General features: G+C 41.2%; 1 protein-coding gene across 1 annotated transcript; it reads left to right on the top strand.

The window, feature by feature from the left end:
* Positions 1 to 1,150: 1,150 nt before the first annotated feature.
* Positions 1,151 to 17,510, top strand: SNW1 (SNW domain containing 1; the record flags this gene model as incomplete). Its single annotated transcript, XM_079537470.1, has 14 exons — positions 1,151 to 1,164; positions 1,427 to 1,838; positions 3,987 to 4,148; positions 9,369 to 9,464; positions 9,559 to 9,665; positions 10,285 to 10,389; positions 10,483 to 10,552; positions 11,285 to 11,350; positions 12,568 to 12,684; positions 13,008 to 13,149; positions 14,788 to 14,884; positions 15,945 to 16,062; positions 17,067 to 17,230; positions 17,306 to 17,510. The coding sequence occupies 14 exons, from the start codon at positions 1,151 to 1,153 to the stop codon at positions 17,508 to 17,510; spliced, it is 1,875 nt and encodes a 624-aa protein (XP_079393596.1).
* Between the last annotated feature and the right edge of the window lie 54 nt (positions 17,511 to 17,564).

Below are 17,564 nucleotides of genomic sequence, written 5' to 3'. Positions count from 1 at the left end.
ACAAAAAAAAGCGGGTTCAGGTGAAATAAAGTGTTGAAAAAAGAACTGCTCCTGCTTATAGCCAAGGCAGCTATAAAGATCTGCAAACACAAACAGCCTACTGTCTGCATGGAGAGGGGAACCATGCAGCTGTGAGACTGAGGAAAGCAGCAGCACACTGCCCACGTTCTGTTTTAGTTTGTGTCTGCCTTACAGGTTGGCTGCAATAGATCCCAAAGCTTTGTATTTACCACACAATGGTAGATGATGCACAGGAAGAATCAGGAACGCAGGAGGGAGAATAAGTCACTCCTCAACTCCAGACAGAAACAGGCAAAGGGCTTCTGACCAGGACCAGAACTGTCAGACAACAGCAACTCTGCTGCTAAATGACTGACAGGCAAGGGTAGGAGAGATGGCAGGTGAGCTTTGCTCGTGACAATTACTGATAAACGATATACATCACAGTCTCATATGCTCAGCTTTGTCTGAAGAACTTCTGAGTGGCCCGTTGTCCTGGAGAGAAGGCAACAACTCTGTCACTCAGAGACGATGACAGAGCTGCTGCCACCAAAGCACGAACGCCAAACCCAAGTCCCAGCAGAGACAAGGCACGCTTTAGCACAGGATTGCAACGGGAACTCCTGACCCCTCCTCCAGCCTTCCCTTCCTAGAAATTCCGGCGGGTGGACGCGGGCTGCAGGACAGCAGGCAGCGCGCACAAACTGGGACACGGGAGATTCCACGTGAGGACTGGGGAGCACTAACTCACTGTGCGTGTGGCAGAGCGCCACAGGCTGCCCAACGGGATCTGTTCATTGCAGATCTTCAAATGCCACCTGGACCTTGAACCACACGCACCCACAGGGTCCCGCAGCCTCCCCAGCTCTGCGGCTCCACGAGGCTCCACGAGGCGCCACGAGGCGCCACGCGGAGCCTGGAGGCAACGCAAAGCAGCACCGCGCCGCGCGCTACCCGCCAGCCGCCACCCTCCGCACAGGCACCGCGGGCCTCCCAGCAGCCACTGCGCCGTCGGCGCGCGCACGCGCCCGTTCCGCAGCGTGCCGTCTCCCTGACTACAACTCCCAGCTGCTCGCCGCGGCGCACGCGCGCCTGCGGCGCGCGTCCCTCCCCCGGCCCGCGGCCTAACTCCGAGTGAGCGTTGGCAAAGATGGCGCTCACCAGGTGCGTTCTTCTGCCTCCCGCGCTGTTCCGGTCGCGGTGACGAGGCGCTGGCGGCGGTGGGTGCGCAGCCGGGCGAGCAGCCCCTCCTGGATGCGGGCCGGGCCCGCGGGAGCTGCCCGCGCTGCCCGTTTTGTGCGGCCTAGAGCGGGACGGGGCCTCCGCACCGCTGCGTGCTTCGGCGGGCCTCCGCGCGTTTTCTGAGGGAGAGGATTAGGGCCGCTGTGGGGTATCTGTTCTCTTTTCGGCTTTTCCTTTCCGCGAGCGAGGCCTTTGTTGCGAGCTGCTGCCCCGGGAGCGCGGCTCCGCGGCCTGCCCTGCCGTACCGAACGCTTCCTGGCGGTGCGCGGAGGGCGCCGGGGGTGCGAGAGTGCGGCGTGCCCAGCCGGGACGTGGGAGTTTGGCTTTGTGGCGAGGTGTCCGCCTGGGGAAAACTGCTCGCAGGTTTGTCTGTGGGAATTCACCTTTCTAAGATTTACCTTTTGATGTGTCTTTTTTTTGGTGGCTGTCTGGGGACATGCAGTTTTTTACCAGCTCCAACCCAGCTGTCCCAAGACCAGCTAGAGCTAGAAGAAAGAGCGAGGGCTCAGAGATCCAGGCAGACTGCTCTGGTCTCATCACGAAGGGAGCCTCCTCCGTACGGCTACCGGAAAGGATGGATACCGCGGACACTAGAGGTGGGTGTTTAAACTCTCATCGTACTAATACAGCTGCGTTAGCAGTGATAAAAGTGTGTTTTTCCAGAGTAGAGATAAACTGTCACGTTTCCTGAGATTATTACAGAGAATTGTGCAGGTCTATATACAGAATTTCCATCCAGACTAATGCATTCTTTGTTTGGAGGAAATTGTCCCAATTCATGCAGTTATTTGAAAAGTTTGGTGGTAAACAGCAAATTTTAGAGTTTCTTCTCTTCTGTGGTTGTCACCATGGTAATGTGGAACTAGGTCTGTCCCCTTTCTATTTAAGGTCTGCAAATTCAGTGACCCTCCAAGAATGATGCCTGTACCATCGCTCTATCATTATTTGTTAATTATGTGTCCGGATTACAGGTGGAATAAGTGAACAGGTGCATAGCAGAGATGAGAATGCTCGTGTGTCCTGTGTTCTTAGGGTAGCAAAAGATAACTGCTGTTGGGGAGTGGTAACAGAGAAAAACTTGTTAGGTGTGGGAGTGCTGGGTAAGGTGACTTAAAGCAGTAGTTCTGGTGGTTCTCTAGAATAAAATATTTTTATGGAATTTCAGCATTTAATTAAGGTCATGGTAACGAAATGCATAGTTTAGTTTTTTCCTTACAGTGCTCATTACTAAAGTTACTGTTTGAGTACTTATTCTAAATGTTAGGGGAGGAAAAAAAAGAAAAAAAAAAAAAAAAAAACACACTTAAATTAGCTCAATCAGTTTCCAGCTGGCTGGGCCAGAAGATGCTGCACATCTCAGAAAGATCGCTAGAGACTTCCCTTTTTGCCTCATAGATAAAAACAAATTCTTAAAGAATAGTAATTGCTTGTGTAGTTTCTATCTGGTTATCCAGAAATGCCATAATTGAAAAACAACGTCTGTTCTTAATGGATTTGGTCATGTAGAAAAATCTGAGGGACAGCTGAATTTAGTTCTGGATTATGCTTTAGCATTGATTCGGTAGTTAACTGTTGAACATGGGGCATCCAGAGGAAGGCTTTAAACAACTGAAGTTGAATTTCAGTGAGCGCTTGAGACTAGCATGAGTCCGTGCTGCTTTGGAAGGAAATGTTGTGCCCACTTGTTCCAGTCTCGGCCCGTGCTGCCTGCTGCAGTGGTGGTAGCTGTTTGGTCTCATGGTGAATGTGTGGGAGATCAACCTACCCAAGACAGCCATCCTTTCTCCTTGCTGTGGTTTGCTGTTGGGCAAAATGAAAGCCATTGCAGAAGGGTGAAAGGAGACAATAGTGTTGCTTAGAGAAAATGCCTCCTTTGGAGAACTGCTTTTGAAACCGTAGCCTGAACTTGGTTTAGCAATTGTGTACCAATTCTGTTTGCATCTTCAGTGTTAGTGAGCCAGGATGGTCTGCTTAAAGAGGTCTTTAATTTATTTTGCTCCTTAAATGGTTTTACAGCAAGAAGTTGAACAAGAGGAAAAGTAAACTGTTAAGAACACCAAGCTATTGGTTGCTTGTCCAGTTTTCAAGTCACGTGTCAAAATAAGGGAATTGGTAGCTTGGCGTTCATGCCATTGTAAAGCTGTGAGCTGCAGGCTTGGGAGTGTTGGAAAGCTTTTTAAATTTTTTCACATAATTAGGATAACTAAAATTACAAGAATAGCAATTTTATGATGGAAATCTCTAGTGGTTCATTTTTGCATGTTTCAGCAGTTGCTTTATTGCAGCAGATAAATTCTAGAAGTTCTAATTAATAACTTGCATGTGAATTAAATACTTGATCATTTACTGCCTGTCATGCTGTACTGCCTGCATGCCCTAGCCCGTGATACAAGCAATTTCTCTGAGTAAGGAATAATTCTTGAGTTTCCTGCAGAATGTCTTTGTATTTCCTTTTGACAAGCATAAACTGTAGTCATCTTTTTTTTTTTTACAAGCCAGAACAGTAATGCTGCTAGAGCATTTTAGCAGTGTTTCATTTTGTTAAAATCAATCCACTGTTTTGTTCCGTTTCTCACCAGTGCAAATGTTATGACCTGCTCCAGTACCAGATCTGGAGGGTGGTGGCCCTGCCTGAACTTGATGATCCTAGGGGTCCCTTCCAACCCAAGCCATTATATGATTCTATGGTTATACCACGTTTTTGTCTTTCAGTCATTACCACCTTTTTCTTTTTTTTTATGTAGGATTTTGGAGATGGAGGTGCTTTTCCAGAGATTCATGTGGCCCAATATCCATTGGATATGGGCCGAAAGAAAAAAATGTCCAATGCTTTGGCTGTTCAGGTGGATGCAGAAGGAAAAATAAAATACGACGCAATTGCTCGACAAGGACAATCAAAGGACAAGGTAATCCTGATCTCAAAAGTGTGGACTGTGACATATACACACGTACCTGGAGAAGTTGCACGTGTTGCATAGACTTGTAGTCACTGGTTTGACATTAGACAAATGAATTACCTCTTTGAAATACATTCCTGTTTTTCTTAAGAGCTGAAATGATGTCAGACAGATGTGAGCATTTAGACTAGGAGGATAGAATGAGCAAGAATTTTGTTGCCGCATGTGTGATGCTGTTTTGCAGTTAAAAAGAGGAGATAGAAATGATGAGAGTCTCTAAGGAAAACATAATTGATGGCATAACAGCTTTCATGAGAGGGCTTTCCCATGAAGACAAGAAATTGAAAGCGGGCCTGGTCACAGATAGCCTTATTTCAGTGTGGAAAGAAAAGAGGCTAAAAAGTCAGAAAACACAGTTTAGCTTTCAGAATACTGAAATGCATCTTGTGTTTTACTAATTTAGTATTTGAAGATAAATTATTATTTATTATATTATTATTATTTATTTAGAAACTTACTATTTTTAATTAAGTTGCAGCAGAAAGATTGCTGGCACTTATGTAGCGAAAATCCTGTGTTAGGTTCAGTGATTTCACTCAGTTTAATGGAATCCATCTTTCATTTCCCATCTGCAGTTGTCTTTCTAAAAACAAAGAGGTTATATTTTGTCTTGTGCAGGTCAAACTAGTGTTGATGAAACAGTTTGATGTCTTTCAAGTTCCTTCTGTGGAATATCTTACTTCTGCTTTTTCAAGTGTAATGAAGTGGACTACATTAATTTTTTTATTTTTTCTGATGAGTGTTGGTGGCTGGAAATGAGGCATGACCAAATGTTTGATGAACTCCTTGTTATAGAGAGCATCTCCTTTAAAGAATAGGGCAGCTCAAACAAATGAAAACGTGGTGATTATTGTAGTTGATAGATGTGAATAGTTGTTTTCAACATAATATTTTGGTTTCTCATCCTTCAATTTAGATTGTCTTGAAAAGCTTAAGGGTCTGTAATATGCCTCTTAATGCTCAGGAGCAGAACGTGACCATTGTCTCACAAACAAAACAGGGCAAGCATTCGAAGAATATCAGTGGGATTCTCTGATTAAAATGGGCTTTTTTTTGTTGTTTTAAATCGATCCTACAGTTGCTAAAGTTGCAGAGTTAATGCCAATAGGATTTCACGTTTAACTAATATTCAGCTGAGTGTTAGAAGCGTTACAAGTTGTATATCCTTGTCTCATGCATCTTAACTTACTGCAGCACCTTTGGGAAAAGAAAGAGTTCAGATCAGTCAAACTGCATGTCATATGCATGGGGAGCAGTCTGAGAGAAAACAGAAACTAAATATTGAGGGGACTCACACTGGGTTTTAATCAGACCTTATGTAGCATCTTGAAATATTTGTCAGGAGAAGGATGCTAAAGTAATAATGACACAAAGAGAATTCTGTGACACTGAATACTTGATAAATAGAAATTTTACTTATCCCAAAATGGGGGGGAAAAAAAAAGTGGAGAAGAAGAGTAGATGGGAAGTGACAGTCATACCTGTTTTAAGGAGAAAGCTGTAGGACAGATAAAAAGGGTGGGAGGGGAAGGTATCGTTAAACCCAAAACCTTTACAGCTTTGTCAGAGATAGATTCACTTACAGGATCAGATTGAATTTTAATATAATAGGCTTGTTCAGATTTGAACATCAGCATCTAAATGTATTTGAAAAAAAATATTAGAAATTGCAATAAACTTCAGGGGGAAAAAAAAAGACCAATCTCCTGCTGTATGTTATTTGGTTCAGAATTATGGCAATACTGTAAAGAACAGGTCTTCACAGTAGTGTGCCTCCAGCATTGCTTTCATCTGCTAAAGAATGTCACATAAAAGCTTAGAAGAAGAGCTTGATAAGTGCTATGGGAAAACTAGGAGAGTTGTAGTAAGTTTAACTTCATGCTGTTAACGTTTGTCATATCAGTTCCATGAAGATCTGTAGCAGCATTTGTTACACGATTCGTCTGTTGCACTTGTGTAAAGAAGCAGGGATGTTCCCGTTTTGTGGCCGTGCTTACTGGTGTGGCATAGCTGGTAGCTTTTCCAAAACCAGGCTCTGTTAGCAATTGAACTAGAAGTAGGGTTTCCTAGCTTCTTTCCCTCAGCTCTTCCTTCTGGTGCAGTTTAATCCTAACTGCACCCAGCTGGATGTAAATGCTGAGGTTAAAGACGAGTTGTGATTCAAGGAGGAGTAAAGTTGCAGGAAAATACAGTATTTGAAACAATTTCACTGGAAGTCACAGAAGTGTTATTGCTTGATTTGTTTTGCAGAGGGCCTGATAAAGTATTAGTAAATATGTCATAGGGAACTATTGTTCAGTGATCAGGGATAAGCTGAATCATGCTTTCTGTATGGTAGCACTTTCAATAGTGCATATTAGTAGGATTACATACAGACGTTTTATTATCCTGAGAGCAGCAGCTGTAATTCAAGTATTTCTTCAATTCTAATACTTAGAGCTAAGAGAAACAAATACTTAACAGACTACCAGGAACAAGAAGGATTTTCTGATGCTCTTCTGTGAGTTACTTGTTTGGTCTGAGTTAAGAAGCAGATTTTGCTTTTGCAACAATTTATGGCTTATTTGAGGTTGAATTTAGTATTCTGCCTTCTTGTAGAGGCAGCAGTTCCATCATCCAGACCCTGCATCTAGATGGCTTGTCAGCAGTTTGTACTGTTGCACTGGTTCATCTCTCTTGCATCTGTTCCTTTACAAATTTAAAAAATAGTTGCTTCAGAGAATTTTCCTTGAAAAATGCTGACATGATTGAGATTGCCTTCCCCAAACAGAAGGCTTGTCAGTCTGCAATTCTGCTAGATATGAAATGCTGAATAATGTTGATGAATCTGGATGTATGACCTTACATATCTGAGGATGAAGTTCCATGCTGTTATCCGGAGAAAGGACTTTCAGCACTAGCTGTGTCATTAGGTCTTGAGAGTTCTTCCAGTTCTTGTGTTCTTGACAAAAGTCAGACTGAAGTAGTGCTTGGAGCATTGATAATTGACCTGCAGGTTGGTGAGACTGATACACTGTCTCCTTATTGGGAGAAAAAAGGGATGTAATTGCTTACTGTGTTGTTATTAGGTCAGTAAGGGAACTGAACTATTAGCTCAGTTACTTTTTTAATGGCAAGAATGGTTTTTCTTTGTGGCCCAAGGCTGTGGCTTGGATGTTAATGGAGAATAAAAGAGCAACAAGCCTTATCTAGAGTTTACTCTCATTATTGTGAATTCAGTTGAAGCATTCACAGGAGAGTAGTTCCACGCTTGTAGGAACTCCTGTCACAGCAATAGGACAGGTTAAGAGACCATGAACTGAGCTAAAATAATATCAGAAGCATTCCTTACTCATAACGTTATTTGCCTTCTCAGTGGAGTTTGGTTTGAGAGTTTGTTGCTAGATTTCCCACAGTATGTTTGCTAGGCTTCCAACCAGATAATTGTGATGGCTTCTGAAATGGTCTGTGCTCTGTATGGAGAAGTCATTCTTTGAGGAAGGCATTCAATCTGCCACACTTAATAGTAGCTTCTTGACAACACATGGGATTGATGAGAGCTACACAGGGCTGTTCTGGATAGATAGAATAAAATGTATTGAGGAGAGATGTTCTGAGTGTTAAATTAAGAAATTGCTGTTGAGATACATGCCTCTGTACGTTGTCTTTTGGAACTGTGAATGTGACTCACGGCTAAATCCTACCATGAGCTACTTAGGTGAAATTGTTCTCTTTCTCATGGCATGTGGCATGCAGATTTCTGGTCACTGCCTGAAACAGAAAAGGAATTGCCTGTCTGTACCAAAAATTGAGCGTTTAATTTGTAGCTAGAAGACTATTCTGCTTTTCAGGCCCTTGCTTCCTTTTAAATTCCCTACATGAAAATAGTAGGGAATTAGCATATTAGAATATCAAACTGCCCCAGTCTCCTTACCCTGGATCAATAGGTCTTCTGAATATTAATGTTAAAATAAGATAATGTCTGGAAGAACCATGCAGTGCAACATCTTTCATTTCTCTATGCCAGCTCAAAAAAGGGCTCCAGTTAGAACATGCAGTCATATCAGTTCTTCAGATTTTGATGGAGACAAAAAAAAACAAATCTGGTATTCCCAGGCAAATTCCATCAGTATTACTGATTATTTTTTTTTCTCCGCATTGCTGCAGTTTTTCTTTTGTGTGCAGTATTGTATGGTTTAACTAGTTCATGTAGCTCAATTGTACCCCATCATGTGGTAGGTTTGAGAAAACCTCTTAGGCTTTTTTCTTCTCCTGCCTTCAGGGGTAATCAGAGTTCTTGCAGCATCCTTGGTTCTTCATGCAGCCAGACGTTTGGATTTAGAGTTGCACAGAGAAACGCTGCTCTTCAGGTCTCCTTCATTTTGAGATGCTGCAACACCACTGTTACTAATCTAAGGGATTAAAGTGTTAGCAGTGTCGGATGAGAAGCAGTAAATGGTTTTTGTGTGCCAAATTAATACTGAGGCAGGTCAGCTTCCTAGTTAGATGTGGGCTTTATACATATAAGCTTAAAATAATGACTTAACTCTTTGAAGACTTTCACATGTTACTGTAATGGATAAATGTGCAACATTAATGCAACACAGTGGAGCTTTTTCCCTGTACTTCTCTAACAACGTTCTTTCAGTGTATTTCAAATTTGGGCCTTCAAAGGTAGTGACACCCAGTTGCATATTGTATGAAGACTGAAGTACCCTTGTAAGGGAAAGTGGTGAGAACAGATTTCTCAAATTTTCCAGGAATGTACAAATGAAATGAAAAGAATCTAAATGCTAAAAAAAAAAAAAAAAGGCATATATGAAATTAAGTTAATCTTGGAAACAGAAATAAAAATGCAAATTTTCTGTCTGCTTTGGATCCTGAAGAAGGAAAAATGTGGGGAAAGGAAGCAGCAGTTTGTGCCTAATCCCAGTTCCAAGAGTGATTTCCATAATTGTATTCTGTTAGATTGGTTTTCTGTGATTATCTTATCTGTAAATTGGGATAAAGAGTGTTTCCTTGTTCTGTGGAAGTCACTGAAGAATGTGTAAATATAACGAAATATAACGTATTTATTTTTGTGTACAAGCTTTAATTAGTATCAAACCTTTAATCTAGGGCTGAAGTATTGATTTTTTTAAATTTTGTTTATTCTGTTTTCCAGCACTAATAACACATGTTGTCTTTTAGATTATTTACAGCAAGTACACGGATCTTGTGCCAAAAGAAGTCATGAATGTGGATGATCCTGAACTGCAAAGACCAGATGAGGAGACAATTAGAGAGGTGTCGTATGCACTGATGTGCCTCGTTTATCTGAAGTACATTGTATGTCTTGTGTGTTCCAATGAGATGCAGACCGTGGTGTTTTCTTCTTCAGATAACAGAGAAGACGAGAGCAGCCTTGGAGAAGTCAGTGTCCCAGAAAATTGCGGCCGCTATGCCAGTTCGAGCGGCGGACAAACTGGCTCCTGCGCAGTACATACGGTGTGTAGTGCTGGTGCATGCACCAGAGCTTAGGTACACAATTAGGATGTTCCCTGACACTCAAGTCTGTCCTTCTGGAGGTACTACGAAGCTAGTTTGTGTGTTATAAATTAACCTGCTCGTGATAATTTAGTTTGAAGTGTGTTGAGGTATGTCTGAGTGCATCATGAGTGGCAGTGCTTCCAGTGGCTTACTGCCTTAGCAGTAAAAACAGATCTGTCAGGGAGGACTGTGGATGATGTAGTCCTGGAAATAGGTTCCTCACTGGGAGATTCAAGCTGAAACAAAGTTTGTTGCAAGATTCGTCCTGTAAACAAGAAGTTCAGTTGAAAGAATTTGTAATTATCAGGAAGCTAGTATTTGTGATAACTTCTTGAGTCCAGGTTTAAACAGGAGAATAGAGCCCTGGGGAGATGCATTCTATCCAGTGCAATTGATTACTTGCATATAGATAAGTGTTCTCTGTGAGGTTACTTGCTCCTGGCATTTACAGTGGAAATGTGTTTAGTTGGTATGGATAAAGTGAAAATGCAGCCAGAGCAGTGAACTGAGGGAAAACGGTGGTAGGAAGGGAATACCTGGCTGCCTGCAGAAAGCTGAAGCACTTCCTTTTATTCAGGTACACTCCGTCTCAGCAAGGTGTTGCCTTCAATTCTGGAGCAAAACAGAGAGTTATTCGGATGGTGGAAATGCAGAAAGACCCCATGGAACCTCCAAGATTCAAGTAGGTATTCAAAACTTCTTCATAGCAAATAAAAGATTCTGAAGTGTATTTTCATACAACATTCTGATTGCATTTGTTTTGTTAATTGTTCAGAATTAATAAGAAGATTCCACGTGGACCACCTTCTCCTCCAGCACCTGTGATGCACTCTCCTAGTAGAAAGGTACGAAGTACCATAGCTACCTTCTCACTTCTAGCTGGAATCCTAGATTGTACATTGATCTAGTTCATTTCCATGCACCTTTTTTTCCTTTCTGTCCTTGCGATATTTTAAGTGACAGATTTGGTGCCTGGTACAGCCTCTTTTTTATTCTTTTTTTTTTTGTCATTTGGACAGTTCTGAAACTACCTCTTCTCCTACATAACTTGTCAAGGGCAGAGTAGATTGCCCATGCGTAGGTTTGCATTGCAAGACTTGTCTGTGGCATGGGTGAGTAGACTGAGGCTTTAGCCTTGGTGTGCTCATTCTACTCTTAGAAAAACAATGGGGCATTTCTTGTATTGAGAAGGATTATCTTCTCTCAGAGGTATCTGTAGAGGTTCTTCAGTTTCCTACAACTTGAACTGCCATTTAATGTTCAAATGTTAACAACCTGACTGTAAGTTCTAACCTGTGTGGTGAAAGTTTAGGTATAGCTAAATAGCTATACCATAATGTTTTGCTATGTTAGCAAAGGTACCATGCAGGAACATTTAATTCCTGCTAGGAAGAGCGGTTGTTTTTCTTTTTTTTTTTTTTTTTTTTTTGTGTGTGTGTATGTGTCCTTTTTTTTTCTTTTTCTCCAGTGAGTGCCCTGAACCTCATTAATGTCAATGGTACTACAATTGCATTTGAGAATGGAAACAATATCTCCTTTTGCTGTAAAACTAAAGATTATTTTCTCACTTCAATCAGATGACTGTGAAAGAGCAACAAGAGTGGAAAATTCCTCCGTGCATTTCAAACTGGAAAAATGCAAAGGTAATCAAGTCGTCATAAAATCACCTTTCAAATATTAGACTTTGCTGTTAGACATACATTTTTGTACTAGTTTTAAACACCCAGAGTTAGATAAACTGTTTTGTTTTTTTTCCAGCACAGAGAATACACAGTTGTACAGCTCAGATTTTTTCTCTCTGGTGCATTACAGTTGTCAAAATGACAACAGTATAGAACTGAGAATACATGGCTGAGATTATACACTTTGAAAGGAGAAAAATGGTATTAGTTAAAATCCCCGTAATAGTGCTGTATATGGAGCAAACCAAAGTCTCTGGAGCTGATGTAGTAAAGCCATCTGAACTGAAAAAAAGGAAAGGAAAGCTCTTAGAGAATCAAGCAGGTTTCTTCTTAATACTTGTCTGAATCTCCAGCAAGTTATCCTTCTTGCATTCTTATACTAATTAGTTTTTATCATAGGCTAGCTTAGCTATTTCTTGTTTGAGTAGTTATGTCTTATAACTTTGGTTTTATTAGCAGGTAAGTTTACATTCGGAGGGAAATGAGAACTTAGAACATGCTGCAACGACCAATCTAGTTCTTGAACTTCAGCTGTTATTGTGAGACAGCCTCTTCAAATGGAGAAAGGGCAGCTGCATGCACTGATGTTATTTTTCCTACCCCAACACAGCTGCATCACTGGGACTGACACTAATTAGTAGATCAAATTTTAGGTTACAGATGCTAAAACCAAAGCAAAAATTTTGTAGAGTTATCTGAAGAATCTTAAAATATCTATAGATACTTGCAGATTTCAGCTTCTGAATACAGGCATCTAGTGTCTCTTGCTTTTGCTTGCAGCCTCGACCCGTAATTTCTCATTTTTGAGTCAGCTGATCTCTTAATGAGAGCATTTCAGGGAAATCGAGTTTTAAATAGAAATGGTAAAACTACCTAGAGAGTAGGAAAGCTGTCACCTATTCTTAAAGCAAAAAGCAGAGCTTAACCGGAAATTCATTCTCATTCATACTTGAAGGGAAAACGTGATCTAGATTTGGGGTGGGGTGGAATCGGAGGAAAGCTTAGTATTGCCTGATACGAATTTGGAGTACATCTAAAGAAAGTCCGTGGAGGTAAATTAATGATTGGCTGAGTTCTGTGATAGTGTATTTTTTTTGTTGTTTTCTTACCCAATAAATGTAATAAAGTTTGCTATTAAAAACTTTGCTAATTTCTGTAACTGCCTGCCTCCCCTTTAGGGTTACACCATCCCGTTAGACAAGCGGCTGGCTGCAGATGGAAGAGGACTGCAGACTGTTCACATTAATGAAAACTTTGCCAAGCTTGCTGAGGCTCTCTATATAGCTGACAGAAAGGTCAGTTGGTTGTTTAAACTGTTCTGTTCCATGTGGTTTTACCTTTATTATGTGTTTAATTCCTTGGGAAAATCAGCTCAGGGAAGAGCTATAGCTTTTTGGTCTCCTGCTTCTAGGCTCCTGTAACGTTTTTATCCCCAGTATGTTTGAATCAGTGGTTCAGCATGGATTAAATTATTGGAGGTCATGTCTGTTGTTCCTCAGCTCGAACTGTGATATTTTCCTGGTTTTGAACTTCAACTATAGGATGCAATTCTTCCCCTGTTTACTGTGTAACTCCAGCACAGATGATCTGGTGCTAACTAGGGGTCTTATGTGTGCAGGCTCGTGAGGCTGTGGAGATGCGTGCCCAGGTGGAGAGGAAAATGGCTCAGAAAGAAAAAGAGAAACATGAGGAAAAGCTCCGAGAAATGGCCCAGAAAGCAAGAGAAAGAAGAGCAGGAATCAAAACCCACGTTGAAAAAGGTACATTTCTTTGTTGCTGAGATACTGTGGGGTTGTCTGTTTTGGGGATTTTTTTTTTTTTTTTTACACTCTCTGAAGCGTAGGTTTGCAGAAATAACCTGAGAAATTAAAATACCCGAATGTTAACTATAAATGTAACATCTGGTTTTTACATCTTTCCTTGAACAGCTAACATGTTTGCTTAATTTGTGGGGATCTGAATTTCAACCCCAGGTTTAAGGAGATCGTTGAGGAATTGATCACTATAACTGGATCAGTACAAAGTAATGGCTTTCATGGACTGTTCTAATCTAATTTCTTTTTCAGGAATGGCTTGTTTTGACTTTGTCTATGAGAACTAAATGATCTTTAAGTTTCCAAAGATGGTAAATGCAGTATTCTGTCTCTGATGTTGTTATAATTGGTCTTAAAGAGAGGCAGCTTTGGCTACCAGGTTCAGAATCTAATAACCTAACTAAATTGTACCACTGTGGTGTCTTATGTCTTGATTGAAGTGACATTTCAGAGATCAAGGTGCTGAACTTACAAAGCAGTTCTCTTAATGTCACTTGAAGTTGGAGAATATGATCATATACTGCAGCTGAAATGGACTAATCTGATTCCAGCAGTACAGGCTGAGAACTAGCAGGCTGCAGAGCAGATCTGTTGAGGAGCACCTGGGAGTCCTAGTGGACAAAATGCTGAAGAAAAGCTAGCAGCATGCCCTGGCAGCAGTATTCCTAGGGGCATACTAAGCTGCATCAGCAGGAGTGCAGCCAGAAGGACAGGGTTGCTCTTCCTTTACTGGTCATGTGCTAGACTGCATCTGGAATAGTGTCCACTTAATAAGAGACTCTCGGTTCAAGACAGGCATTGATAAACAGGAATGACTGCAGTGGAGGGTCACCAAAATGGCCGGGTGGGCAGAGCATCTGCATGATGAGATGCTGAGAGAATGAAGTGTGTTCTGCCTGCAGAACAGAGAGCTTGGTGTTAACCTGATGTCAGGCTTCCTATGGAGAGATCAACAGCTACACCATGGAAAAATGAGTTTATGGTTGAAATTTCAAGTGGGTACTTCAAACAGTGTAGGAGGAGAAAAAATTCCCATCAGGACAAAAAAAAAAAACAGTGGAATGGGTTGTCCAGAGAGGTTGAATGTCTATTCATGGAGGGTTTCCTGACCTGAAGGGGAAAGCTCAGAGCAATATGGTTTGATTTCAGCATTTGTATTGCTTGGTGCAGGGGTAGACATATTCCAGCCCAAGAGATTTGGTGATAATGAGTTACAGAATGTTCTTCAAGATGCCTGTGTTTGAATGGCATTTTTATACTAACGTGTAACACAGAAAAGGGTCTGATACAATCATCAGCAGGTATTTAGGGTGTTAATTTGTAGAATGACAAAAATTCTGAGCTCTTTAAAGTTCAGAAAACATAGTTGTTGTGTATGTCTGCTGTAGGTCTCTTATCAAGTATGTTTAAGTGAGCAAGTTACTGTTCTCCTTATGTCCGGTTAGTTAAAACCGAACATACAGTGCAGAGGGTCACTTCTCTTTTGGAAATGAATATTGAACTGAATCACTGTGCCAATGTCTGTGCTGTAGTTAATTCAGACTTCAGTAGCTGTCTGTAATAAGCAATCTTGCATGTGTTCAGAGGATGGAGAAGCTAGAGAAAGAGATGAAATAAGACATGACCGGCGCAAAGAGAGACAGCACGACAGAAATCTCTCCAGGGCAGCTCCTGATAAAAGGTGAGTCACAAACAAAGAAGCTGCTTTATTACTGTACTGATACAGGATTCCCCACTATGGAAGCTATTGCATACAGCTTTCTCCATTTCCTTGACATCAGTACCTGGATTTTACGTTGTGGAGATGCTCACTGGTATGAAATGGTATAACTGAGTTAGACTATGGGATTGTTGTGTGATAAGGGCTTCAAGCTCTGTTAGCGTCACTGGCTATATACAGGAAATAGTTGGATTGCAACCATAACACTTAATGAATGTATAATAAGTGTTCTAAGTTGAAAGGAAGTGTGGGGCTAGCCTGGGGTAAAATTTAGTCATTAATATAGCACTTGTTTGTAGAATCCATGTCTTTGGAAAGTTAAGCTTAGACTATCTGCAGTCAGACATGGCTGATTTAAGAAATTTTGATTTTTCCAGATAAAGAGAAGATTTTCACTATTTATTTGTTGTTGTTGTTTTGGGTGGGGTTTTTTGTGTCCTTCTGGGAGAGGAGAGGGTTGGGTGGTTGGCAGATCCTCAGCATATTCAGACTTTATTACCATGTTCACAGAAGGAGGTTGATACCTGTGTTTTCAGTGAGATTGAAATATAATCAGTAGAATTTTCTTGAAACTGTACATTTAAAATGTGTTTAGATCTGTGAATGTAAACGGAAGTAACTTGTTTGCGCAAGCTAGATTTCTTGAGGACAAATGGTTTCTGGAGCTTAAAATCTCTAATATCTTAAAATTAGATTGCCCAGCCTTTCAAGAATATAATTGTACTAATTTGAGCAAAAAAAAAAAAAAAAAGACATTTTAGCCCAAATCAGCTTGATATAAATTGCAGACAGTGGAAAGTAAATTTAAATGTCATGCTTAGCCTGAACATAAGTTTCCCAAGTGTCTCCTTTGCCAGGAGATAAATTTTAAACGTTACCTAGTGAGAAACAGTACCAGTTAAAATCTGGTATCTGGGGCAAATAGTGAGCAACTAATAGAGAAACGGGTCGCAATTGAGCATGTTTTTTAAAAACAAAAAAGGCTTATCTGACTTTATAAAACTCAGAATTTTCATTTCAGGTCGAAGCTGCAGAGAAATGAAAACAGAGATATCAGTGAAGTCATTGCACTAGGTGTACCCAACCCCAGGCCATCTAATGAAGTCCAGTATGACCAGAGGCTGTTCAACCAGAGCAAGGTAAAAATACCTTGTCACAGTTGCGTAGCTTTGTGAGAACAAGCAAACACATTCCAGCGGGCACAGCTGGAGTCCAGAGGGGACCTTGTTTTAATGGATGGTGTGGATGAGCTCTGAGGAATCTCTACTTAATGGGTAGCAAACTGCTAATCTCCCTACTCTGTAGCTGATGCAACAACCATTGGGATATTCAGAATGTGTAACTGTTCTAAAGTGGATTGGGTCTGTGGGGAGAAAAGTAGGAGAGAAAAGCTATTTTGCCTTCAAGTTCCAGTAGCTTCGCTTTCTTTTGTGTAATTGTACTGATTGAATAAGGAGAATGTGCTCTGAAAGAGCAGCAAGTAAATAGTTCCCACTCTCATTACGGTTTATAATATAAAACCTTCTGAATATACAGATAACAGAAACATTTGTCCCTGAAGTTCTTACTATTGAGAGATTAAAAAGAGAGATGAGGCTTTTAGAAGTCCCACAATAGTCCTGCATTTTCCATTGCCTGTAACGAAAGACTTGTAGGCAGAAGGGAAAGCTGACAAATCAGAACTGAGCAAGCAGGCATCTCTCCTACTTCTATGGCTTACATAAACTTGTGTGTGATTTAGATGAGTCAGCTTAAATCACATTTGCCAGAAATTCTGATTAATATGCATTTCTGTATGGCTGCACTTGGCTTTTATAGCCAGCTGTACTTGCAGGGCAGACTGAGATGATGGATTATTCTGAAATATGAATGGCCTGCAGTCCTTCCTGCTGCTTTCTGGCAGTGTAGAAGTAGTCCTGACTGAAGCTTGTAAACATGGTGTTACGTTGTCTGGACTTTATCTCAGACCCAAAACCACTCATAGCATACGAAGAGCTTGAACTTGATAGAAATAATAGTAAATCATATCATGGCATATTTTCATATCTGCGTGACAGCAAGCCCGTATCTTGATGTTAAAATAAAGTAGCTGAAGTTTGGCACTCATTTGCATTATACAGCTGTACACCTTTCTCCTTCACAGGGTATGGATAGTGGCTTTGCTGGAGGAGAGGATGAGATTTATAATGTTTATGACCAGCCCTGGAGAAGTGGCAAGGATATGGCTCAAAACATCTACAGACCAAGTAAAAATGTTGATAAGGATATGTATGGTGATGACCTAGAGGCTCGAATTAAGACCAATAGGTAAGAAAATAAAAACAGAATGCTCTTAATTACTGTTCTGAAGTCCCAAACACTGGAGTATATCTTCTCCCACAGGTTTGTTCCTGACAAAGAGTTTTCTAACTCCGACCGTAACACCAGAGGAAGAGGCAGAGACGGACCAGTTCAATTTGAGGAGGATCCTTTTGGTTTGGACAAGTTTCTGGAAGAAGCTAAGCAACATGGTGGTTCTAAACGGCCCTCTGATAGCAGCCGCCCTAAGGAACATGAGCACGAGAGCAAAAAGAGGAGGAAGGAGTGAGTGCCTCTGTGCCTTGAGTAGCAAGGAAACGGACTGCAAGCTTGGACTTCATTA

Source organism: Tetrao urogallus (assembly GCF_951394365.1).
Source record: "Tetrao urogallus genome assembly, chromosome: 6".
Taxonomy (NCBI): domain Eukaryota; kingdom Metazoa; phylum Chordata; class Aves; order Galliformes; family Phasianidae; genus Tetrao; species Tetrao urogallus.
Note: the sequence above shows the minus strand (reverse complement) of the source record. Positions and strands in the feature narration are given on the sequence as shown.